At 49.7% G+C, this 26,264-nt stretch overlaps 1 protein-coding gene across 1 annotated transcript; it reads left to right on the top strand.

Moving 5' to 3' along the window:
* Nucleotides 1-24,434: 24,434 nt before the first annotated feature.
* On the top strand, nt 24,435-26,051 carry LOC119454456 (mucin-22-like). Its single transcript, XM_037716384.1, has one exon. It carries the CDS (start codon nt 24,435-24,437, stop codon nt 26,049-26,051), a length of 1,617 nt encoding a protein of 538 aa, XP_037572312.1.
* Nucleotides 26,052-26,264: the final 213 nt, after the last annotated feature.

Here is a 26,264-nt window from a genome sequence, read left to right as displayed (position 1 = left end):
AGACGTATAAGCTCATAAGAAAGGTCTTATTAAGGCCTATTTTGGGGCTAGTGGGTACCTCATAGTCCAAATCAACAATGCATAGCAATCACTATACAAAAGCAAAATGTCCAAGTTATGTTCTTTTGCTTCTTTCATGGACTTTTTTAGCTATGCAGCGCTTTTATCTCAACACATTACTGAATGCCGCAAGTACTGAAACTCAGATTTTTCTGTCTGCTATAAAACTTGAAATTGCTACAATCGATGTGACATGTCGCGCCGTTGAAATTTTGCCAGTGGTATAGAACTTCTTCGGCCCTTCTACAAGTAACGAGTGTGCTGCTCATCTCCGAGAGATAATGCGACAAATCCTGCGGCTAGTGCAAACCGTCACTTAAGAGCTGCTGCGTCGTGGGAGTTATATGATTATGGTCGCGTCACGCAAGCTTCGAGCTAAATTGGGCTTTTAATTTTAGTGAGCTCGGCGCATTGAACAGAAAAGCCAGAAATATGCGCAAATCCACACACTACACAGAGAGAGAGAGAGAGAAATACCTTTATTTTGCCCAAAATGTGGTTAGAGGAGGGGGTAATGACTAGAAGCCTCCCCCGTCCCCCCTTTAGACGGCAGCCGGAAGCCGCTGAGCCGCGGCGGCGTCTTCAGCCATTTGGACTACTCTTGCTTGAACATCCGCGTCCGAGCTGAGCAGCACGGTCTCCCATTGCTCCTCATTTCTTATTATTACACTGGGTTGTGGTTTTGAACAGTTATTGTTATATTGTTTCTTTGGGCATGCTCAGATTATGTGTTGAAGATCTGCTCGGTTGTTACAATGCTTACATATGTCTGTGAATACATCTGGGTGATAGTGACTGAAGGGAATGGGGTTGAGGAAAGTGTTGGCTTGTATTAGCCGCCAAGCCACAGATTGCCACTTGTTTAATGAACAATGTGCTGCCGAATATCTAGCCCTGGCTAGTCTGTAATGATCAATGATTTCCCTAAAGGAAACCAGCCTATCTCTGCCCGACCAGCGGATTGCGAATGCGTCCGTGTTGGTGTTGGTGACGTCGTCTCGGTCTGCGAAACCTCGAGCCGCGTCATGCGCATTCACGTTGCCTGGCAGGCCAGAGTGGGCTGGTGCCCAGATGATTTGTATTCCCCTAGCTCGGTCTCCGTGGAAACCAGCCTGGAGGATTTCTTGCGCCTTTGGCGAGATGCGTCCTTTAGCGTAATATAATATGGCGGTCTTGGAATCACTTATTATAATTTTATATTTGGGAGAAGATGTCATTGCTAGTGCAATGGCGACCTCTTCTCCTACCTCTGGCGTTGTTGTTAGGATTGTGGCTGACGCAATTGCATGTCCTTGCTTATTGACTACTGCCACTGCCATGGCATCTTGATGTTCGTAGTCGGCTGCATCTACATAGAGCACATCTTTAGAATTATCAAACCTTCTTCCTAATGTTTTGGCTCTTTCTTTTCTTCGTTCTTCGTTGTGCGAAGGATGCATGTGTTTGGGTAACGGGAGGATATATAGGTGTCTCCTCATGTCCGCAGGTATATTTGCTTTGATGTAAGTTCTGGGTTCATAGTTGATGCGCAGTGATTCCATAATATATCTCCCGGTTTGACTTTTGGAGAGCCTCTCCATCTGGGCAGTTCTGTGAGCTTCTATCAATTCTTCTATGGTGTTATGGAGCCCCAGCGCTTCAAAACGTTCATTCGAAGTGGAGAGGAACGTGTGTAACACACCAGACATTTTTTTTTTCGAAATAAAAAGGTCGTTTGACAAACTGCAACTACGAAATGCAATGAATTAATCACGCGAAGCCCACGAAAGGAATTTAAAAACGGCACATTTCATGATTATAACGCTACACGAATGCTACAACGAAAATTCGCGCATGAAATTTCAACAAATGGACACCTGACTACGCAAGAAAAAAATCGCCAGCAATCATACAATTGGGGGAAACCTAAACGGCGCAACGCCTGCAGTTATAACTACTTCACACGCCAAAACTTCCAATGCACGCGTTCGCATTAGTACTACACGTTCAGATATTTAAATCACCGGCATTCGTTATCTGCTGGCTCATAATAATGCAATGGTAGAAATTAAGCATTTAGTAAGCGTAGTGTAGAGGAAGCAAAAATCTACTTACTGAATAGGCACAGGTTCGCAGCTCTACAGCACGCACTCCTGGGCCCGCCGATCCAGCGCATATGGCAGCCCGCCACCGCTGATCGCCCGTGTGGCCGTTGTACTCGCACGAGTTATCGAAGTTGCACTGCTTTTTTTGCAATTTCCGCTAACAACGGTGGATTTCAACATCACTGACATCACCGAGAGCGTTCACCGACGCGGCCAGATCACTTCAAAACAGGAGCACAGTCGCATAACGTCGCCGGTACAAAGATATGACGATAATTACCACCGCAAACAATCGCCTCGCACGCCGGCACACGCCATGTTCTCGCTCCTTCCCGGTCCGGTCGGCGCCGCCTTTCCTCCTTCTCCGCCATCAAAGCAACGCGGAGGCGTCAACTTGTTTCTCTTCGTTCTCTTCTTTTGCCTTTCGCTTTACTTTCCCCCTCAAAACATTTCCCTCACCGCTCCTTACAGCTTTTGCTTTGGAAAGCTCTCTCAACGGTTGGGCGCGCTTTTTGCGCTCCAAATTTGCAGGGCTGCACACAGTCGTTGCGTCCGCTCGCGGCCGCATGTAGCGGGCCTAGCCTGCCGCCGCAGCTATTGGCACGCATAATATTGCTTGAAAGTCCGTTTATATGCAGTACTTTCGCTTGATCGAAAATATGCCGCATATGTGCCGGACGTTATACAGTACTTGACTAAGAGTGTTGTGGTGCAATGCTGGGTAACAGCGGAGCTATAGTTCCAGCTTTTGGTAAGTGTTGCTAGGTTTTGCTAAGCTTTGCGAGGCTATACATAGCTCGGCTAGGTTCATACTAAATGAGGCGACGCCCAACATTCAGTCGGCAGAGTGCATTGTCTCTGGCCCGAAACTCTGGATCCTCAGCTCAGAGACGGCGCTTGTTGGCGGCGGCCTCGGCGCCATGGACAGGATCGGCTCTCCTTCGTCGATCGTAGTCCCGCTGAGCCGCATGCGAGCTTCCTTGCAGGCGGCTTCTTCCTCGGGAGTCTTGCCTTTCTTCGGTCGCCCCATGGTAGCTGTGCACGATTGTTCACTAGACGAGAGAGGCGACACGTCTGTCGGCGCGCCGGCTGCTCAGAGCTTTCTAGCAGATCAGTGACGTCACTGCTAAGCGAACACTTGCTCGTCCTCGGCTGGGGAGAGGGAAAGGGAAGCGCAGGCATGCCGCGGCGAGACTTCGCCTTAGGCACGTGTGTGATGCGAGGAGGTTGCGTGGCTCGGCGACGCACAGCTGGGCTTATTTTTCTGTCAGCACTAAACGGACTTACGAAAAGTTTTAACAGTTCTGCTATAAAACATTATGTTATATTTGACAGCGGTATGTAAAACATCGATTCGCTCTGTTTTAGACGTCTTAATAGCGGCGGTTTGCATAACTGCAATATCCATGTTTTTTACAGAATTGAAAACTTGGTAGTTCCGTTTTTACAGAGAAGCTGTTAAGGGCTAGTTCCCCTAAGATCTTGTCCGCATGTAGAAAAAACTATCATCATCAGCATTGGCTCGAGCGTCGTCTTCTTCCGCAACTGGCTCGTTGGCGCCCCTCGGTTTGCGCTCGTGCCACTGCTCCCGCGTTTGTCGTCATCATCTGCTTCCACAGCTGGCTGTGTTGCCGCTAATCATTCCAGCGTAGAATTGCACTTCTCTTCTATCGTCGTAATGGGAACGCCACGTTTACAGGGGTATGCGCCATTCATGAGCAACTGACGACGTGTCCTAACGCGTTTGAGCAGCGCCGCCGCGAACGCGCTCGGGAAAGGGTTCGCCGTCGAAGCGCGAGAGCCTCCGAAGCCCAGGCGAAACGTCAGCGAAGAGCCGCGGACAACGTGTTGAGGGAGCGCGATGTTGAGACCAAACGTCAGCGTCGTCTTGCCCTCCAGAAACCCGACAACGGTGGTGCATGCCTCGGAAACACTAGCGCCAACTTCCGCGGTGTGACGGCCGGGATTCAACGCGAGTTTCTCAACCGGAACATTCATGATAGACATGTTCGGTTGGGGGATGCCCTACGACGATACGCCCATTCTTATTGTGAGGGAAATATTCACTACAGCAGACCCACCATACTCACAGATTCGCTGGCTTCCACCTCCACAGCGCTGGAAGGGCTCTGAAATTTTTCAAGCGAATCTTGTATTGGCTCACAAGTTTCGGTGGCGTTGTAGTCACGCAAAAGCTCACGTGTGGAGCATGCCCGCGTTGGATAGGCGGCTATGAGGCAGGGATATGCGGGTATGAGCCAGGGACAAGGAAGAAAGAAAGAAGGAAAGAAATACAGAAAGAAAACAAGGAAGAAAGAGCAGGTGTTGGGAAAGCTGCGCCGGCACCGGATCACGTGACGCGCGCAACCAATAAGAGTCGTTTGGTGTGTCGCGGGGAGAGAAAGGGAAGTAAAGGGTGTTGGCGCCCCCTCCGCCTGGCTTCCCTCGCCTCAGATCAGTTTCGGCGTCCGGATAGGAAGGCACGCATGGTGCGTTCCGCGGAGGAGCATGCTGTGTTTCCACAACGGCGCCACGAACTCGCTCGGGAAAGGGCTAGTGATCTATCGACGTGCCTATTCTAGCGTGAGATCTTCCGAAGCCTAGGCAAAAGGTCAACGTCGTCTTGCCCTCCAGGAACCCGACAACGGTGGTGCAAGCCTCGGCAGCGCTAGCGCCTACTTTCCCGGTGCCATGGCCAGGGTTCAACGCGAGTTTCTCAACAGTAACTTCGGAGCCAACTGCAGTGTGTGTGAGGGGTTGTGGTTCGAGCACAACGTGATACTCGTCAGCGCAATTCGTTCCGAGGAACACCGAAGAAACACACGACAAGCTTCGCTTCCCCCCATTTCCTCGACACGGGAGAGGTTGCTGATGTTTTTTTTTTTCATTATGCAATGTTCAACCATTTATGTAAAATGTCAAGGCATCAGTATAAAAATTGCTCCTTAAGGTCACTAGATTCTATTTTTTTATTTGAAATGCAACATACCTTATCAAAATTGATGCAGTTGATGCCGAAAAGATATCGTTATCTATAGGGTTAACTGCTATTCATTAGTGGGATCACAAGCATGCGTTTCGTGTGTCATCTCTCTGTTTCCTTCAAGTTTGTGAATCATGGTGTATGTTCTTCTTGGGTGCACCAACAAAGGTTATGCAGGTGTGCACTGAATCTGTTATCTTTTTTTTAGTTCTTCATATTGAGAGTTCTCCTGCTGAATTTTTTATTTCTAGCACAATGCAATCGATAGTAAAAATACAATTTTATGTGTTATTCTTTCCATTTTCTGTCTTCCCTCTATGCATATTTGAATGTATTCAAATATGCATAGCGCCATATGCCATATGAGGGAGCCTAGACCCCCTTCGAGCTTAATTGTTTCTGGCCTTTTCTCTGTGTTCCTGGTGTACCATTACCGAGGAGTAAAAGGATTGAAATGGTGGTGGTGGTGGTAATAACTTTATTGAATTGTTGTGCAGTTTTGGCGACCCGGACTCAGGTCTTCCATGAGGGGACGTCGAAATCTTGTCTCAGCGCCACCTCACGGGCCTGCTGGACAGTCCAGAGTTGGTCGCTGAGGTCGGAGCTGCGCAGAGCGGCGGCCCACCTCAGCAATAGGGTCTCGGAGTTTAATTCGTTTTTGTGTTCATCCATATTGCCTACGTGGCGGCCTTTCACAACTTGTCAACTAACGAAAGAAACAAGATTAACGTGCTCATCCGAAGAACGTTTAAACTTGCCCTCGGCGTCCCGGACTCCGCTAGTGAATTAAATATTTATCCTCTACTCCACCTCTGAGTGTAAGGGAGCAAACTAGATTTTCTGTTCGTTTCGAAACAGTATAGTATCGGCCATGGTGGCGTAACGCCTATACAGAACACTTCGCGTTCATCCAGTCTCCGCACAGGCAGATATAAACTACATTTAACAATAATCTGAATTTTTGGGTGTCAGAACAATGCCTTAAGCTCCTCAGAGAATTTGTACTTGCGTTCTCTCACTTGCCAAGTACGTAGTACGTGCTTCTGCCACCACGACGCGGCAACCTAGACGACATGAAGCCAACCTGGTAAGTGTGCTTTGACTCGCCTGCAACTTGTTATCCAACAAAACGAGAAGTCCATTGTGGGTGGATTTGGAAAGCGTACGAGCTGCACATAGTTACAAGAGCTTCTTTCTCGTATTCGGCAGAAGCAAATGGTCTCCAAATAGTAATCTAAGAAGTATTGCTGGGCACTTTGTGTATCAAAATCTGCCTTTTCTATAGGTGCTACGGAGGGCAATTCGCTTTGTTCACGTTTAAGTGGCGAGTAAACTTCCAGCCACACGGACAAAAGCGGCCGGTACAGCGTCTGTAAGAGCGAAGGAGCAGTTTTCTCTCTTCCAGTGGTTGGCACGTGTCGCTGGGAGCTCACGTACCATAAGGCTTGCTGCTTCGCTGTGCACCTAAAAAACATTCACCCGCCATTCCAAGGCTGTGAAGGTGATTAACCATGGAAGCAGTTTAGCACACGACATAGAGGTGACAAAGAATTTAGATCAAAGGTATGAGCAAATTTTGTTTCTCTTGAGCAGCGACGGCGGTGATCCCCAAGACACACGCACTTTTATTTTGATTGGTGGTCTTGATCGGCTGCATACATTCGCGTGGGAGACTACCGCCACCTCGGGGAGCCGGATGAAACTAGACACGCGCGAAGGAACCGCTGCATCGGGACAGCGGAAGCAAACCAAGCACGCAAGCGTTTGGAAGGACGACAAAGAGAGGGCGGTGTGAGCATACACATAGCCGAAGCGGGTCTCACAGCAGCAAATCTTTGAGGAACCCTTATTATCTACCTGAGATTCAATTGACCTTTAAAATGGTGCCTATTGATAAGTGATCTACTGAAAATCCATATCAAAGTGATCAGACGCATAAACTTCTTGCATGAAAGGAAGCGATTCTTCATCAAATTCGGGAACTGAGTTTTTGCGCACTCAGATTTGTTGAAGGACACGAGAAATCCACGGAACCCCAGCCATAGACAGCTTCGCTGTAAAATTTAATTCCGTGGTTTTACATGCCAGAACCAAGACATCATTATGAGGCACGCAATTTGACGAACCGGGGTTCTTTACGGGCACACGATGCACGGTGCACGGGCAGCTTCGCATTTCGCCGCCGTCGATATGCAGCCGCCACGGCCGGGATTTGATGCCGTGCCCTCGGGTAGCAGCGCAATGCGAAACCAACCACGCAACCACGACGAGTGCAGTGCGCCTTCGGCGCTCTGCCAATGCCAGGGTTGTCGGAGACGGGAGGGTGCCTTTACCGTACGTGCCACATGGGCCCGCTCTACGCATGCTCCATCCAGCCATCAACATGAACTTCAGTATACCTGCAAATTGATATTTTCCCATAAGCACTGTGTCGACAGTTTGACACGTGGACGGTAATGCGTTAACTTAGCGACACAATGCATTGCCACCGTGGAAACGAGTTATGTTAAGGCGGTTACAACAGCGGGACTGCTCTTTCGCGCTTCTGCGATGATGATAATGGTGATGATGATGATTTATTGACATCCCATTTGAAATGTGGTGGTGGCAAATAGTCACCCAGCCTGGTTGACTTAATCAGGTATGCTATACATCTGTTTTACGTTGCATTTTTCTATGCATGTCCTTAATATTTTTTTCTTTAAAACCTAGCTACCTTGTACCGCTACCTATGACTGTAACCGATCCGGTCGTGTCAATCTCTTCCGGGCTTTATTTTAGACCAAAACTCTTAACGTCCCTTGCTTATCTCGACTGCTGACCGACTGACGCTTCCCGAAGCACTCTCGGCGCCATCTAGGGCCGCCGCCGCGAAGCCTGTGCGTGGCCTCCAAAAGGCATGACGCGCCAGTGCATGCGAACGCTGAGAAACGCGCTATGCGGAAACCGGGCTCCTCTTTGGCGCTTCTTTCAGGACACGCTGCGCCATCTAGTGGCACTGCCGAGAAGTCCGCGCGTGGCCTCCTAGTCGAGAAGCGTGGCTCGCCGTAACTCGCAAACACTGCGAATTGTTCCCGCGCCTGCCGCGCACTCAGCGGCACATACACAGTGACTCAAGTCCCTATACTCAAGTAGGCCATAGGTTATACCCACTGCATTCATGGCGCAACTCGCTAAAGCGCTGGCATAAAAAGCGTTCAGTGAAAGCGGCACATGCACAGTGCATTTGTGGCGCAGCGGGTTGCTGCCTTTGAGGAACACTTGTGAAGCGGAAAACGCCTAGATACAAACATAAAACATATATGTACATGGATAGATTGAAAGATAGATACGTTATGTATATATATATATATATATATATATATATATATATATATATATTGCCGCGACGCTATCTGTGCCCAACCACGCTGACGACAAAGACAACGACCTCGAGCTTGCAAGCGAGGTGCTAGAGAAGACGAAGTTTTGAACTGAGCGCTTTGTCCTCATTGCCTCAATTAAAATACCGCTCTTCGCTCTTGTCTCCAGTGAGCCGTGACACTGGTGGAAGTGCTGGGTATCGCATCCTCGCCTAATGATTGGGACGACTCCGGCGAGTAGCCCTGCATCCAGCCCTTCAAGACATCATCCACGCGTCGAGACACTTGTGCACCGCGCAAGCCGCCGCCTGCAAGGTCTGTGCCCGGAATTCGGTCCCTTGCAAGGAAGTTTGTCAGCGACCGCACCGACTCAGGAAATGGCGCTTGCAAGTACAACACAGGTGACTGTTCAGAACAATCTAGTCCCCAAAAGCTTCCGCGGTGACACGTATGAAGACGCCGAAGACTGGCTGGACCAGTACGAACGCGTGGCTAGGGTCAATCAGTGGCGTCCAGACCAGAAGCTTTCCAATGTGTACTTCGCTCTTGACGGTAGCGCAAGGACGTGGTTTCAAAACCGCGAGGCACATTTGACTACGTGGGACGAATTTTGCCGTCGGCTAATTGATACCTTCGGAAGCACTGATCGCCGAGATAATGCACAACGCCTTCTCGAGTTGCGCATTCAGAAACCCAACGAAAGTGTCTCCATGTTTTCCGAGGACATGTCTCGTTTGTTTCGCCGCGCGGATCCCAACATGCCTGATTCGAAGAAGCTGAGCCATCTCATGCGCGGCGTCAAAGAACAGCTATTCGCTGGTCTCGTGCGAAACCCGCCTACAACAGTGGAAGAATTTATTAAGGAAGCCACAGCAATTGAGCGGGCGCTCCAGCAGCGTAGCCGGCAAAACGAACGCCTAACTAACGATGCACCTGCAGGAGCCGCAGTTCTGGCAGTGACCGACGAGACCTCGCTGCGTCAGCTGATCAGAGACATTGTTCGCGAGGAGATTGCGAAGCAAACTGCGACACCGAAGGAGTTTACTGTTGCTTCGGTCGCTGAAGTTGTCCGCCAAGAAATCCGGCAAGCATTTGCATCTCCTGAGCCACTCCCTGAACCGTGTCCCGAGCCGCGCTTCGAGCCACGCTTCGAGCCACGCTACGAGCCACGTGCATATAGCTACGCAGACGCTGTCCGTCGCCCTCTTTCTACCGTGCCAGTACAGCAGTACCACCAGCGGCCACCTACTGCTGCCTGGATACAGAGAGAGCATTTCAGGCGACCCCAGCTTCGCAGGACCGACGCATGGCGCACTGCTGATCGCCGACCATTGTGTTTTCACTGTGGCGAACCAGGGCACATTTATCCTGCATAAGAATGGATAGTTGGGCGAGTTGGTACGGTAACATATTCTTTATATAAGCGCGAAGAAGACACGGACGGAGGCGGAAGAAGACAGGACGAGCGCTAAAGAAGTATTGGCCCGCCAAAAAGTATCCCCCCGACCTTACACGGTTCAGTCAGGGCCGGGCACCCTTCGTTTATTTATCGTTTTTGCCCTCATCGCCAGGGTGGCATCCAGGAAATGTCACCTGCTACTCCGCGACAGTTTCCAGAGAGAAATGCACGCTTCGACGACAGCATCACTCGGGAACAAGGCAGCTCAGCTAATCTCCGGTCGCGCTCGCCGTCTCCGTTACGCTATTCTTCGCCGGACCGTCGCAGTTTCGCCGACGTGGTAAGAGGCCGCTCTACAAGCCCACGGCGGGGAAACTGAAGTCAGCGACCTCCGGGGGGAAGGTTGCAAGTCGTCGAACCGCCGAAAATCCCCCATTACTGAGCAAGGAGCAGAGCAACCCGGAGAAACGGAACACCGACGAATTTGTGAGTGCCGACCTACTCTTAACGATTGATGGACACGACGTGACGGCTTTGGTTGATACTGGCGCAGACTTTTCGATAATGAGTGAGCAGTTGGCAGACCGGCTTAAGAAAGTCAAAACGCAATGGACGGGCCCTCATATTCGAAATGCCGGGGGCCAGATAATGACACCTACAGGAAAATGTACTGCACGACTCTAGATAGGAAATACAGCTTTTGTCGCCTCTTTTATGATTTTAAAAGAGTGCTGCAGATCACTCATCCTTGGAATGGACTTCTTGCGGGAGTACGGCGCCGTGGTTAACATACGGGATGGCGAGATCACCTTATCGAACAGTATAGACACGAGCCACGACGACGAGCGCCAACGTACATCGTTACGTGTCACCGACGACGACGTCTGCATACCACCACTATCATGCAGTCTTGTCTCCGTCAATTGCGGAGAACAGTTTGACAAGGACGGTGTAGCCGAACAATTAACTGCACTTCTGTTCCATCAAGGTGTTGCTATCGCTCGGGGTATCGTCAGCCTAATCGGTGGTTGCACAGAGGTACTACTGACAAATTTTACTAATGAACGCCGGCACATCAGTAAAGGCACCGCTGTGGCATACTTTGACGAAATTGACCACGTTCAATACTGCTTTGCTGTCAAAGAGGAATCAACCACCGATACAATGCCACATGCACCCGTCGTCGACGTTGACCCAGGTTTAGCGCCGCAACAGAAACAAAGTCTCAGGGAACTGCTTGACCATTTTAAGGACTGCTTCTCTACAACGTCCCGAGTGCGTCAAACACCACTGACAAAACACCGCGTTATTACGGAGGAAACAGCAATACCCATCCGGCAGCATCCGTATCGCGTGGCTGAGAAAGAGCGTGAAGCAATACAGCAGCAAGTCAAGAAAATGCTAGAAGATGATGTCATCCAGCCGTCAAAAAGTCCTTGGGCGTCACCCGTGGTACTCGTTAAGAAGAAGGATGGTAGCCTGCGGTTTTGTATCGATTATCGCAAGCTCAATCGGATTCCGAAAAAAGACGTGTATCCCTTACCACGCATCGACGATTCCCTCGACAGGCTACGGCATGCTCGGTACTTCTCGTCAATGGACTTAAAGAGTGGGTACTGGCAAATAGAGGTCGATGAACGGGATCGCGAAAAGACTGCTTTTGTGACGCCTGATGGGCTCTATGAATTCAAAGTTCTCCCTTTTGGTTTGTGCTCCGCCCCAGCCACGTTCCAAAGGCTAATGGATACCGTTCTCTCTGACCTTAAGTGGAAGACTTGCTTAGTGTACCTAGACGATGTGATTGTTTATTCTGCCACATTTGATGAACATCTCAGACGGCTACGGTTAGTTCTTCAAGCCATACGGTCCGCTGGGCTTACTTTAAAACCTGAAAAGTGTCACTTTGGCTATGAAGAACTGCAGTTTTTGGGTCACGTTGTAAGCCACACAGGTGTCAGACCTGATCCTGAGAAAATCGCAGCTGTCGCAAAGTTTTCAAGGCCTACGGACAAGAAGGCAGTCAGACGCTTCCTGGGCCTATGCGCATATTACCGGCGATTTATTGCGGGTTTTGCACGCATCGCCTCAACGCTGACTTGTCTAACCAGAGAAGATGTCGCGTTTGTGTGGGGCGAGGAGCAGGAGGCGGCATTTAACGAGTTCCAGCACCGTCTACAAACTCCACCTGTTCTTGCCCACTTTGACGTGGATGCGCCCACCATGATCCACACCGACGCCAGCAACGTGGGTCTAGGCGCCGTCCTTGTTCAGCGGCAAGACGGCGCTGAGCGAGTCATCGCTTACGCGAGTAGAACACTGTCACGTGCCGAATCGAACTACTCCAACACAGAGAAGGAATGCTTGGCTGTAGTATGGGCAGTTACCAAGTTCCGCCCGTACATATACGGCCGCCCATTTCAAGTCATAAGTGACCACCATTCTCTCTGTTGGTTGACCAACATGAAAGATCCATCTGCACGTTTGGCACGCTGGGCCCTACGGCTTCAAGAGTACGACATGACAGTGGTCTATAAATCGGGACGGCAGCACTTAGATGCTGACTGCCTTTCCCGATCGCCGATCGAGTCGTCAGGCGGAGATGATGAAGAATCCATAGGCTTTTTAGGAGTTGTTGATGCGGCCACCATCTCTCAACAACAACAAGAGGACCAGGAGCTCGCTTCTGTAATTGATTTCCTAGAAGGCCGCACCACAAACAAGCCTGGATTGTTCTCAAGGGACCTGTCATCATTCTGCATACGCAACAGTGTTCTTTTTAGAAAGAACTTCTCTTCAACAGGGAACAGATATCTACTTGTCGTCCCTAAAACTCTCCGCAATGAAATATTGCAGGCCTGTCACGATGAAGCTACCTCAGGCCACCTCGGGTACACAAGAACATTAGCGCGGATCAAAGAGAAGTACTACTGGCCACGGCTTGCAGCACAGGTGAAGCACTACGTTCGAACGTGCCTTGACTGCCAGCGACGAAAAGTACCACCTGCGAAACCTGCCGGACTATTACATCCTGTTCCAGTGCCGGAAACGCCGTTTGCACAAATTGGGATGGACCTTTTGGGCCCATTCCCAATATCTGCCGCCGGAAATAAGTGGATCATAGTTGCGACAGACTACCTTACGCGATATGCAGAAACCAAGGCACTTCCGAGCAGCACAGCAGCCGAGGCCGCACAGTTCTTCATTGAAAACGTCGTCCTGAGGCACGGTGCTCCAGCGGTCATCGTAACCGACAGGGGAACCACGTTCACGGCTGAACTTTTGCGAACTGTACTAACGCTCAGTGGCACGGCACATAGAAGGACGACAGCCTATCACCCGCAAAGCAATGGACTTACGGAGCGCCTCAACAAGACTCTCGCAGACATGCTGTGCATGTATGTCGATGTGGACCACAAGAACTGGGACCAAATATTACCCTACGTCACGTTCGCTTATAACACGGCTCGGCAAGAAACAACAAAAATGACACCATTCAGTCTCCTCCACGGTCGAGAAGTGACTACAATGCTGGATGCTATGCTGCCTCATGATTCCAGCGATTCCGAGACTGACGCCGCAGATTTTACAGCGCGCGCCGAAGAAGCAAGACAGCTCGCGCGCGTTCGCATAACTGGCCAGCAAGAGCGAGATGCTCGACGTTACAATCAACACCATCGATGCGTCGTCTACCATCCCGGCCAAAGAGTCTGGGTTTGGACTCCCGTACGCCGCCGGGGCCTCGCGGAGAAACTTCTACGCCGATACTTCGGACCATACAAGGTTCTACGACGCCTTAGCGACGTCAACTATGAAGTTGTTCCTGACAGCCCATCCTGCTCGAGGCGCCGTATGAACCTGCCTGAGACTGTGCACGTGGTGCGCATGAAACCCTATGTTTCTGAATGACACGGGTACTCTCTGGTTTGCTGATCACCGGGTGCTACCCGCCGAGCATCGGGTCGATGCTCCTTATGGAGGGGGCAAATGCCGTGACGCTATCTGTGCCCAACCACGCTGACGACAAAGACAACGACCTCGAGCTTGCAAGCGAGGTGCTAGAGAAGACGAAGTTTTGAACTGAGCGCTTTGTCCTCATTGCCTCAATTAAAATACCGCTCTTCGCTCTTGTCTCCAGTGAGCCGTGACAATATATATATATATATATATGTATATGGTGAGAGAGAGAGAATCTGCTGGGACCCGCTAGTTGAACGTGCATATGTAGTTAGAGGTCGGACGTCCAAGAGAAACGATGCTTTACTTCCCCGTTGCGGCCGGGGTCCGGCTGAAACGAATAAACTAATGCATCGTTTTTTTTTCGTTGAAGTGTACTCAACCTACAAGTGCTTATATATATATATATATATATATATATCTTTATATATATATGTGGGTGTGTGTGTGTACCTTAAGAATATTAACGCATTAAAAGTAATTCCCAAAAGCAACGCTTTCGCAGTCATTGGCCACCAAATCCTCCGACCCCCATGCCCCTTCCGCGACGTAACGCTCGACGTTAATGCATGGAGCATTGCGGTAATGTAGGACTGGACTGGACTGGACGAACTTTATTTGGGTCCTGCAGGACGCGCTTAGGGCGTAGAGGGCGTCTCCCACGTAGGGACCGACAGGGAATACCTGGCGGCCGCTTCGTGGGCCTGCTGGACGGCCCATTGCTGATCAGCGAGAAGCGAGCTTCTGAGGGACTTCTCCCACTTGTCCGAGGTAGAGTCGGGATGAGCGTTTCTACACTCCCAGAGCATGTGTGTGAGTGTCGCCGTGTATCCGCACGAGGGGCACATGTCGCTGGGGTACGCGTCAGGATAGAGAACGTGGAGTTTGGCGGGGTTTGGGTACGTGTCTGTTTGTAATAAGCGTAGGGTTAGCGCTTGCGGTCTGTTAAGTTTGGGGTTTGGGGACGGAAAGATGCGGCGTCCAAGGTAGAAGTGTTTGGTGATTTCATTATACGTAATGGGTGCATCCCGGTTGGTCTCTATCTCGGCGAGGTGAGGTTGCCCTGGGACGGCGCGGTCAGTAAGCGCACGCGCTGCGTCGTGGGCGATCTCGTTGAGGTTTGGCGGGGCACCCGGCACCCGTCCGAGATGGGCGGGGAACCAGATGACGGTGTGGTGCTTCAGGGTACTCTGATCCGCGCTGCAGAGGATGCGTAACGCTTGGTCAGAGACGACACCGCGTTCGAAGGCTTTGATGGCCGGTCTGGAGTCGCTGTAGATGACATTGCGTTTGCTGTCGAGCATAGCTAGGGCTATGGCTACTTGCTCCGCTATTTCGGGCTCTCGAGTGAGGATCGTGGCGGAGTTGAGGATCCGCTGTGAGGATGAGACCGCGACCGAGGCGAAGGCTCGGTTGTTGCGATAGGCAGCGGCGTCTACGAACGAGACATCGTCCGTTTTCATGTCTATGCGCCTGAGAAGGGCTGTCGCTCGCGCGAGGCGCCTGCCTCGGTTTAGGTCGGGATGCATATTTCGCGGAATGGGAGCGATCGCGATAAGGTCTCGGATCTCGCGGGGGACCGGCGTCAAATTTGGGGGATCCCTGGTCATCGAGGAGAAAAAGCCGAGCTCGCGCAGAATGTGGCGGCCCGCCTTGGTGGTCGTGAGTCGGATCATCTGCGTTCGCTCCTGAGCCTCGGCGATCTCTTCTAGCGTGTTGTGCACGCCGAGCTCGAGGAGTTTATACGTGGAAGTGGTGATAGGGAGGCCGAGGGCTCGTTTCACAACCTTTCGAATAAGGGCGTTGAGTTTGTCGCGCTCCGCACGTAGCCAATTGTGTATGGCGGCGACATAGGTAAAGTGGCAGAGAACAAACGCATGTACAAGACGCAGTAGGTTGTCTTCTTTCAGGCAGTGGTGCCGGTTGGCCACACTACGTACGAGTCGTATTGCATTAGGACTCACGATACTTTTCACCCTAAACTGGCGTGAGATGTTCATTAAAGAGCGGCTCATGCCCAGTGTTAAATACGCGGGGACGCAAGTTGGTCGGGTGGCTGCTTTCGAACACCGCGCCCTCAGCACAGCAGCCCGAAGCCCTATACCCATTCGAATATTGACTACCTAGTGACCAAAGTTAGCGGCAAATGGGTAGACACAAACATGCAGACATTCCAGAATGAGCGTGAATTATCCTAAGAATAGTTTTTAGGCGAAAACATGCATTTTCGGAGCGCAATGGCGAAAAAAATCGGGGTAGCTTGCTCATGCCCCGCCAGTAGTACCGCTGGCGGAGCCACTCGTACGTTTTCAGGACGCCAAGATGAGCTTGTTGTGGGCGGGCGTGGAAATACGTGCATATGTCGGAACGCAAATGGCGAGGGATGATGAGCAGCCATTTGCGACCGTCTGGCTGATAGTTTCGGCGGTACAAGATGGCGTTCCTTAGCACAAAATGGGTGGCTTGGCGACGAAGGGCTCGAGGGCATGTAGCCGTTGAAGAAGTAGTTAGGATGTCAATGAGAGACGCAGTCCACGGATGTTTTATCTATTCAGAAGGCATGTCAGAAACAGTAAGCGCTGCAACCGGGCACTCTCTGGCATAGGGTGGCGTGTCGTCGGATCGCAACGGTGACCAGGAGAGCGCATCCGTGCCAGAATGTTGATGCCCGGAGCGATAGATGACGCGAATGTCAAATTCCTGGAGTCGAAAAGCCCAACGTTTAAGGCGCCCCGACGGGTCTTTCAGTGACGCAAGCCAGCACGTCGTGTGGTGGTCTGTCACGACGTCAAAGGGATGGCCATACAAGTAAGTGCGAAATTTGCTTAAAGCCCAAACTATAGCCACACACTTTTTTTTTTCTGTGACAGAATAATTGGTTTCTGCCTTTGTGAGGGAACGACTCGCGTAGGCAACCACATATTCCGGGAAGCCAGGCTTGCGTTGCGCAAGGACGCCTCCAAGACCAATGCCGCTGGCGTCCGTGTGAACTTCGGTCGGAGCACTCGGGTCGTAGTGACGGAGAATGGGCGGCGAGGTAAATAGACAACGCAGAGTGATGAAGGCTTGTTCACATGCCGGAGTCCAATCACGAAGGTCACCAGGCCCAGCCAGGAGCTTCGTCAGGGGTGCGACAATGCAGGCAAAATTGCGCACAACGCGACGAAAATAAGAGCAGAGACCGACAAAACTTCGGAGCTCTTTCACTGTAGTCGGCCGCGGAAATTCTGCGAGAGCACGAAGCTTGTCAGGGTAGGGACGGACGTCGTCTTTGGAAACAACGTGACCAAGTATGGTCAGCTGGCCGGCTGCGAAGCGGCACTTTCTCAAGTTAAGTTGAGGGCCGGCGGTGGCAAGGTAAGTAAGAGCTTCGGATAGACGAGTGAGGTGAGTTGTGAAATCAGGGGAGAAAACTACCACGTCGTGTAAGTAACATAAACACGTCTTCTATTTGAGGTCTCATAAAAGATAGTCCGTCATTCTTTCGAATGTCGCGGGCGCATTGCATAGGCTGAATGGAATCACCGTAAATTCTTATAGGCCGTCAGGCATAATGAAATCTGTCTTCGAGCGGTCGGACTAATCCATCGGGACTTGACAATAGCCCGATCGCAAGTCCAAAGAAGAAAAGAATTACCCGCCGTGGTTGCTGAGTGGCTATGGTGTTGGGCTGCTGAGCACGAGGTCGTGGGATCGGATCCCTGCCACGGCGGCCGCATTTCGATGGAGGCGAAAAGCGAAAACACCCGTGTATTTAGATTTAGATGCACGTTAAAGAGCCCCAGGTTGTCCAAATTTCCCAAGTCGCCCACTACGGCGTACCTAATATTGAGGTCGTGATGTTAAGACGTAAAACTCCGTATCTTTTTTTTCTTGCAGTTTCTCTTTTCCTTCTTTGCGGTGAGCTACGTTTACTGCTCGTAGCGTTGTTCTCCAGAGCAGTGGAGTGTTTACTTTGGCAACTACTCCGTTTTTCTTCGTAACTCAGACTGCGCAAACAAGTGGGTACAATACTGAGTACGCGTTTACATAGATCTATTTGAGACCGTGTAAATCGCCATTGAACGCGACCGCGACTGCGATTGCCTTTACTTGGAAAAATAAAGCTTCGGTGGCTCGAACGCCCCACCATGCACCTCTTGCCCTTCGCCACTTACAGACTCGTGTTCAGGGTTCCAGGTTCTGTTCGCGATGGTCCGTTGTCTGGCATGCTTTGTGCTGCGGCCAAAAGTAGCACCGGTGCAGCAATGAGGCTGACAACCACCATGAATTATTCAGGTGTCTGAATGTGTTAGCTTTATTTATATCTCGAAACTAGTATGAGATATAGCAGAATTAGCACGGAAAATGATACTGCGTATTATTGGTATACATTGAGTTCGAGAACTGAATGTTTCGGTACAAACGACAAGCCAAAAGTTTTTTTTTTTTCGAAGTCAACGGGACGCAGCGTGAACAAGTCCACGTACTACCTGTTCTCTTCAAGCTGTATGTATGCCACTGTACCGGTGGCATCGTCGACACCATGTTTCACTCTGTAATTTGCATTATGAAACTACATATTTGTGAGTATTGAAGAAGTATCGTTGTTTTAAATTAAAAACAATAAGAAGACTTACGAGAACAATATTTAGACACTCTCGACGATTTTTAGACAGATGATTAGAGACTCTCCCCTGAATTATGCCACTTTCTTTTTTACCAAGTTTTGTTCATGATACGCGAAGCACGCACTACAGGCATTAGGGCTTGCAGGAAGGATAAGACGGCTTTATTGCGCTCAATTTCAAACAGAGCCTGTGACCCCGCGATGCAGAAACATAGCATTTTCATTCAGTTGTCATACCGCCAGTATAACTCAACAAAAACAATTTTCAAAATATGTTGTATTTGACCTTGCGAAGGTACGAAAAGTAAGGATTGGTAAATAGGTAACAGCAATGCTAGATTATCGGGCCACGCAGAAATTGGCCTTTTACCGAAGCAAATAAAGTACTACGGACCTCTTCATATATACAGACCACAGAGGCGAAACTCCAGACGGGGATATTACTAGATCAGTGCAGCCAGCCTGAGCACCTATGACGTGCGAGGCGATCTAATTTCTTCGACGTCGGAAAATGTAATGGTGATTTCACATATGAAGACTCTGCCCCGTAAAATGTGCTAAGTGAACTTCGTTATTTTGCAGGTGCACCTGAAATGTCGTTATCTCCTTGTACATTATTTCAGTAAACACTATGCTGCAGGCGCAATAATGCGGCAATATCTTGTGACCAATAAACTTTGCGAAGAAGTTTTGTAAATTCTCGGTAATATTTCCTACAGTGACCATTACCTGGTTACTGGGTTGTCTATTTGTACAGCACCTAACTTCGTTACAAAGCAATAAGTACGCTGTCTGCACTTAGGCGTCTTGCTGGTGTGCATTACGTGTTGAAATAGTGTTATCTCATTATCGTTTTGTACAGCGTATAGCAGGTCTCTTAGCAAGCCGATATGCTGCTGTGCTCTTAGCGAGAAGAAAAAATTGCTGCCATGGCAGCGACGTCTACTTCGCTCTCTTCCTACTGCACATTATGCTTTAGTGTTGCATGATCACATTAGCATCTTGTATATGAGACGTGTAGTAGTGCAACCACTTTCCTGCGAGGAAAGCTCAATGATAAGCTATGCGATAAGATCGCTTCGCTGTTCTTGTCTCTCTTTTCTTATAGAAGAAATAACCCTGCAATTATCATCATCATCAGATTTGTAATTTGAAGAACTGAGGCCCCACCCTTATTTTATAGGCACAGTAGGGGTTACGGAGACTTCGGGTAACTTCATGGGTTATTATAAAGATATATTGCTTCCTTCTCTATATTGTTGTTTTGCTTATCCTAGTCACTTGCCCCTTTATTGCAGTCTGGACGCTGACAATTTATAGGTCAGTTTCAAGAAATATTACCCCTTCGCATGAATATAATTGGCACGCTATACTATAGAGAGTTAATTGCAGGAGTCATGTGGGAGGTAGTGGACGAATACTGCACCAAGGATGCCAATTGCTGTTCTGACGAGGGAGTGACTTTTTTCAAGCTTAGTGGGCCTTCCTAATTTGGTGACACCTGGACAAGTATAGCCCCACTAGCTCACGGCAATTTTTTTTGCCGGTGTCAGGCGCCACTCCATGCCTGAAAATGTAGTGGACTGAACGAGGATTAGAACTTACGACCTCCAGATTAGAAGCCCGGTGTTCTACCTCTGCTCCAGGCCACCACCACCACCACTAGCGCAAGACAGGGGTAACTGGAAATCGCTTGGAGAGGTTTTCGTCCTGCAGTGGACATATATATATATATATATATAGGCTGATAATGATGATGATAATGGAGAGCGACATTTAGTAAATAATTACCTCCCTGATAAGGGTGGGGCGGAAATTATACTTTTGTCCCAGGTCACGCAGTACAATAATGGGGAATCATATGTGGATAATAAGATAATGTCAACACACATATATTTTAAGTAAAAGTTGAAGTTTTAATTCACTGAGCTCGAAATGGACGAAAATTGCTTTTAGGGAACATGTACCAATTGATTTTCTTCTTCTTCTTTCTGGGGTTTTACGTGCCAAAACCAGTTCTGATTATGAGGCACGCCGTAGTGGAGGGCTCCGGAATAATTTCGACCACCTGGGGTTCTTTAACGTGCACTACAACGCAAGCACACGGGCGTTTTTGCATTTCGCCTCCATCGAAATGCGGCCGCCGCGGCCGGGATTCGATCCCGCGATCTCGAGCTCAGCAGCGCAACGCCTTAGCTGACTGAGCTACCCCGGCGGGTGTGTACCAATTGATGCGCCGGCGTATATCTGTCAAGATGATTTCTTGTTACCCTATAAAAAAGCAAGAAATAATAAAAATACAACAATAACAATTGATCTGGTGAGAAAATTATTTTAGAGTGATAGAGTACTTGTATTTCCAGACAGTGACCTGACAATGCTGTAGGTAATGCAGGATTCCAGAAGTACAATTCAAAATTCGCGCTTTCACTGAAAATTCAGCAACGGTTGTTTAAGATCGGCGGCACTTTTTCGTTTCTTTTGAAAGCTAACAACATACGCCAAACGTATGTATACTGTATATTTCTGTTGTGTTCTACTGTGCCCGCAGTGCACATAAAATCGACGCGCGCATTTCCTATCCTGGAAAAGGTGCCTGGAACAGTGCGTTCAATAGCACCTCTAGTAAGCACAAGCTGCTTAGAATATTTATAAAGACATAGCCACTATATATTCAAGACGGGGAAAGGTTGGCGTAAGGCACATTCCTCTAATTACGTACTTGTTCTAGGGTTATGGGAAAAGGGTAAAGAAAAACTAGCAATGATTAGGGATGATGAATCCAGGGAACTTGCGAAAGAGCCCATAAACAAGGGTGCCTGATAAGAGCCTAGAGACCTAAGCCAGGCGCATGATTTTAGTTATTAAGTAAGGCTTCGATGGCCTAAAGACAAACTAGAAATAACGTCTTCTGACAACGGTTATCTATCGAGACAAAAATAGCAGCATCCCCATTTGGGTTTACACGGATAACACATGCAATAAAAGGTTCTTCCTTGAAAAACATTTCTCACGACGGATATGGCATCATAAGTGTAGTGTCAGAAAAGAAAGGTATATACAAGTGCTGCTTTCATATTTAATGTAAAATGTGCTACTGTTTCATATAGCTATGTTCGAGGAATACAATGCTCATTAGATAATGAACTCACTAGCGCTATATAGAGAAACACAAGAAAGGTAGATGGGAATGGCACCTGTCGTGCCCCCCTTATTAGTTTTCTCTGTTGTTTACGCAGCAGATAGATTAATAATAAAAAGCAAGCCAACTAGTTCACTAGCAATTATTGACAACCGTCAGACAAAGAAGGCCTAGCAGATGCTGCTGAAAATTGCCCTGCCACCAAATACCTGAAGCAAATGATTTACCTTAAAATAAGTGCATCGATATAGCACAAGTACTATGCCGATGCCTAAGTATAAGTAAAAACAACGAAAAATGAACAGTCAAACGCATATGGAATTATATGCATGGGACCTCGATAATTCCTCGTTATACAGGTCTCTTTGTTGTGAAGGTCACACGCCGTACCGTTCACAATAGAACAGGAGAAGTGTGATCCAAAAAGGAAAACCTGTATTTAACAAAAATTCCAGAGTCTTAGTGCAATAGGTACATATTACGGAATATAAATTAGCTCCTTACACATGTGTGGATGGTAGTATAGCTTATTATAAGGAACTAAACGGTTTATTCTATGTCGAGATGTGAGAGAAGGTAGATTAAGATTAGGTTTCATAGCTTTTATTCTAGCGGTACGGCTTTGTTCTGAGAAAGTAAAACGAATGGAATGGTTCTGAACCATTTCAGGTGCATGGAAAAGAAGTGGCACGAGAGATTATTTGAAGGAAGGCAGAGAGGTCGGCCTGAGCTAGCATGCTCTAGCCTGCTACTCTGCACAGGGGGAGGGGGGAACGGGGACATAAAGGCTGGATGAGGGGTGATGATGACATTGAAGAAGGATGTACAATGGTAAAGGCAACTTCAGCATCCTCATGGCTATCAACAAAGTCCAAAAAGGTCCTTCAAAAGTGTCATCAACCTTCCAGAGCATGGACGGAGTCACGAATGCAATTTAAAGTTCACAAAAACTCGCCGCGAAGGAGCTTGTGTATGGGCTTCTCCTGCGTGAGCAGCACAGGTGCCAAGCAAGGTAATTAAATTATGTAAAGAGCAGCGATCAGCTGCTCCAGTACGGCGAGGACATGCACGGCGCTTGTAGCGGCCGGTGTCTGGAGACCACAGAGAATCACGCGCATTGATTCTAGCAGGCGTTTCAGCATTTTTTCAACACTTTCTTTGTCATTCTTTTCAGCTCCTTGCTTGCCTGTAAGGTCATCGGCTTTACTACCCCTAGAATCCACTTCTTGACGTAGAGAAACACTACGGCATGGTATCGTTCCCGTGGATCTACTGGGTAGCGAAGGCCACTCCGTGTCTGTGCCACCCAGGGGCGACGAATGTGCGCTCTGTGCTCTCGGAGATCCTGAATTTGCTGTAGGCGCTGTTACCGTCCTCGATGCCGGCACAGGCAGAGGTTGTCGAGGCCCCAGCGCCCCACAATCCGGTTCTCCTGAAGTCATTGGATGGTGCTTCTTACGCGAGCGTTGTCTGTCTCGGCGAACAGATTGAGCAGCCTGTCTATGGGAAGACTTGTTTTTTGCCATTTTCCGGAGAATACGAACTTCCTGCTGCATCTTCGGGCAATCCTTCGACGTTGCTTCGTGAGAGCCGGGACAGTTGGGACATTTCAATGAAGGTGCATCACAGTCGGCGGTATTATGTTGCCCACCGCAACGCTGGCAGGTCACTTGATTTCTGCACACAGCGCTTACGTGACCAATCTTGAGACATTTCCGACACTGCAGAGGCCTCGGGACAAATGGTCGGACGTGGTGTATCACGTACCCCACTTTGACAGTCATTGGCAAAGTTGACGAAGCAAATACTAGTTTGATACACCGGGAGTTCCCCAAGCGGTGAATCTCAAGAATCTGCACCGATGAACTCAGTAATTTCCTGAGGTCAACATTCTTGATGTCAAGGTCGACATCAGAAATTACACCAGTCGTTGACTCCTTCCCGTAAGTAAAAAAGGAACGGACGGGAATTCCGCTTAATGTTGGAATAGTCTTTAACTTCTCTATTACAGTTGAACTCTTGGCATCTACCGTCAGGATGTTTTTTCGAGAGTTGATCCGGATTTCGTTGACTTGACCAGGGGCCACACTTTCAAAATATTCATATAAAAACTGCCTACTTAAGGAGTTCAGGTTGTGTGACGCCGTAAGCGGCACGTAAGAGACCATGAAAGACTGCTGCTCCCTCTCGTTAGATGAAGTCTGCTCACTTGACATCTGGCGCATCCTCTTCTTCATACGACGGCCCATGACTACGGTGTATTCGTTGTCGGAGTCCATGGCTTCGGGCGTTGAGCTCTCCCAGGAATGGAGCTGGTCCGAGCTGCCAAAGTCACGTCGCCTAAACATGAGCGATGAAGTAGGCAGCTGACCTTGCTCAGGTGGTCGTGCGAGCGTCTTCCTGCTCATTCTTGATGAGAATACGTTGACGAAACTGGCAGAACCGTAAAAGACTGCATAATAGCGAGAGGCCCAGAGCACCGGTGAGCCCTGAGCACTTCTTTCTCTTCCTTTCCCCGTACCACGCACTGTGCACCAGGCACTATCCCCCTCAGTGGGTGCGATCCATTAGAAACGATCATCATCATCTGGCCCGTGTCGTGCGCTTCGAACTGACGTCGAGGCTCGTACCTGGGGACCCAGGCACATCGCTACGCGTACCCCGATGCAGCCCTGACCCGTGCCCGTTGGAGCCGGCCAACCTGAGACGCTGGGAGCCTGGTCCCTGGTCGTGACGAAGCACTGCTTGCGACAAGAGTGCCGGAAGCGAGCGACCGGTTGACGGAGACAGCCGGGCGAAATCGTGGGGCTGAAACCTGCTTCTTATTTGGAGAGCACCAGCATGGCGGGGATCTGCATCGCTTGCTACCTGCAGGAGGGAAAGAAGAAAAGTGAAGCCGTTGCCCAAGCAGCAGCGGAGGCACCTGCGGACGACGGCGACCCTGCCACAACCGGGTTTGGCGGTAATGAAGCTTCAGCTCGGAGCAAGATACGGGAAAATATACCCAGTACTGAGGAGGAGTCATCAAGCATCGCGTCGACGATAGCTGCTGGCCGCGGCAAGCGCCTAGCGGGGAAGGACCACCAAGAAAAAGAAAGGTCACCGAGCAGAGCCGGACGGGACAAGCGCACTGCCAAGAAAGTTCAGAGCTCAAGGAAAAACTCGTCTGGTAGCAAACCAAGAGGGACAAATCACATGGCCGAAAAAAGGCACACGTCAGAGGAAGTGTCTTCGACAAGCACTGGCGACACAAGCACAACTAGGTCGTCGAGCAGCGGCACAGGACAGAAGCGCGGGACTCGGACAGCCCAAGAATGGAGCAAAGCTAGCGGACAGAACCGCACTGCTAAGAATACTCGGCGACCAAGGAGGAGTTCGTCGTCTAGCGGCGGCAGTCGGCTTAAGCGCAGAATGACAAGCCGAAGTCCTGTAAGAAGCAGGTCATCGAGCAGCAGCGCTAGCAGTATTAAGCGTGACGTTAAGAGAGACCGGAGGTCATGGATCACGACGTCAAGCGAAGCGAGTGGATACAAGCGTAAAACCAAGAAGGTGCGCCTTTCTGAAGCTACGTCGACGGTGAGCAGTGACGAGAGCTCAGTTGGAGCCAAACGACAGCGTCGATCGCGAAGCATGTCAAGACACAGCGGCCGTAATAAGGACAGGGTTAAAGGGCGATCTGTGTCGGAGAGCAGCACGCTTAGCAGCATGGGGGATAGTCGCAAGACAAAGAAGAATCACCGTGATGGACGCCGCTCTTCGAGCACTCGCAGCTACCACGAGCGCCGACGCTCAAAAGACGCCTCGTCAAGTAGCCGTTCATCATCCACTGCATCGACGCGCAGGAGCCCCAATGCGAAGGCAGTGGCGGCTGGAAAGAAGAGTCGGGATGGTGTTAAAAAAGCCACAATGACGACAAAAGCTCCAAGAGCGTCCAAGTGTCAACCAGCACCCGCGGAAAAGAAATCGAGCGGTCAAGCGGCTTCTACAGTGAAGAGACCCACGCGCAAACTCAAAGCCAAGACGTCGGAAGACCAGGGGCGCAGTCAAGAGACCGCTGCACCGAATCCGGGAATGAATGCTGAGTCAACACCAGGAACAACGCGAAAACGCAAAGCCACTACATCGCAAGGCGCAGGAGATGCTCAGAAAACTGAGGCACTGCCAGGAACGGTAGCGACGCATAAACGCGAGGCCAAAACGTCTGGGCATATTGTCAGCGCTGAAAAGACTGTGTCGATGCCTGGACCTGCAAGGACGTGTACGCACAAAGCTATGACATCTAAGGATGCTGGTGGCATTGAGCAGACTGAACGTACGCGTAAAGGCAAGGCTAACACGTCCGAGGATGCTGGCATCGCGAAGACTCAGCCGGCGCCAGGATCTGCAACGACACGTACACGCGAAGCCAAGACATCTGAAGACGTTGGTGGCGTTCTGAAGACTGAGAAAGCTGCATGAACATCACGAAAGCGCAAAGCAACAACATCTGAAGATGCAGGAGCCAAAGGCGACACTGGGACAGCACTTAGCGCAAGACTTTCCTCAAGAGGCTCCCATATTGATGCGCAATTCAATTTTTGACGTAATTAGTGACTTACATAGCAGAACCTTTAAGGAATGTGGTGATCTCGAAAATTTTATACGAGCGTAGCCGAGCATGCGATTTGCGGT

The sequence above is a fragment of the Dermacentor silvarum genome, chromosome 5 (assembly GCF_013339745.2).
Source record: "Dermacentor silvarum isolate Dsil-2018 chromosome 5, BIME_Dsil_1.4, whole genome shotgun sequence".
NCBI lineage: Eukaryota > Metazoa > Arthropoda > Arachnida > Ixodida > Ixodidae > Dermacentor > Dermacentor silvarum.
Note: the sequence above shows the minus strand (reverse complement) of the source record. Positions and strands in the feature narration are given on the sequence as shown.

Excerpts from the sequence above, each read along its gene's own strand:
- LOC119454456 (XM_037716384.1), top strand. The coding sequence starts at position 24,435 with ATGGCGGGGATCTGCATCGCTTGCTACCTGCAGGAGGGAAAGAAGAAA.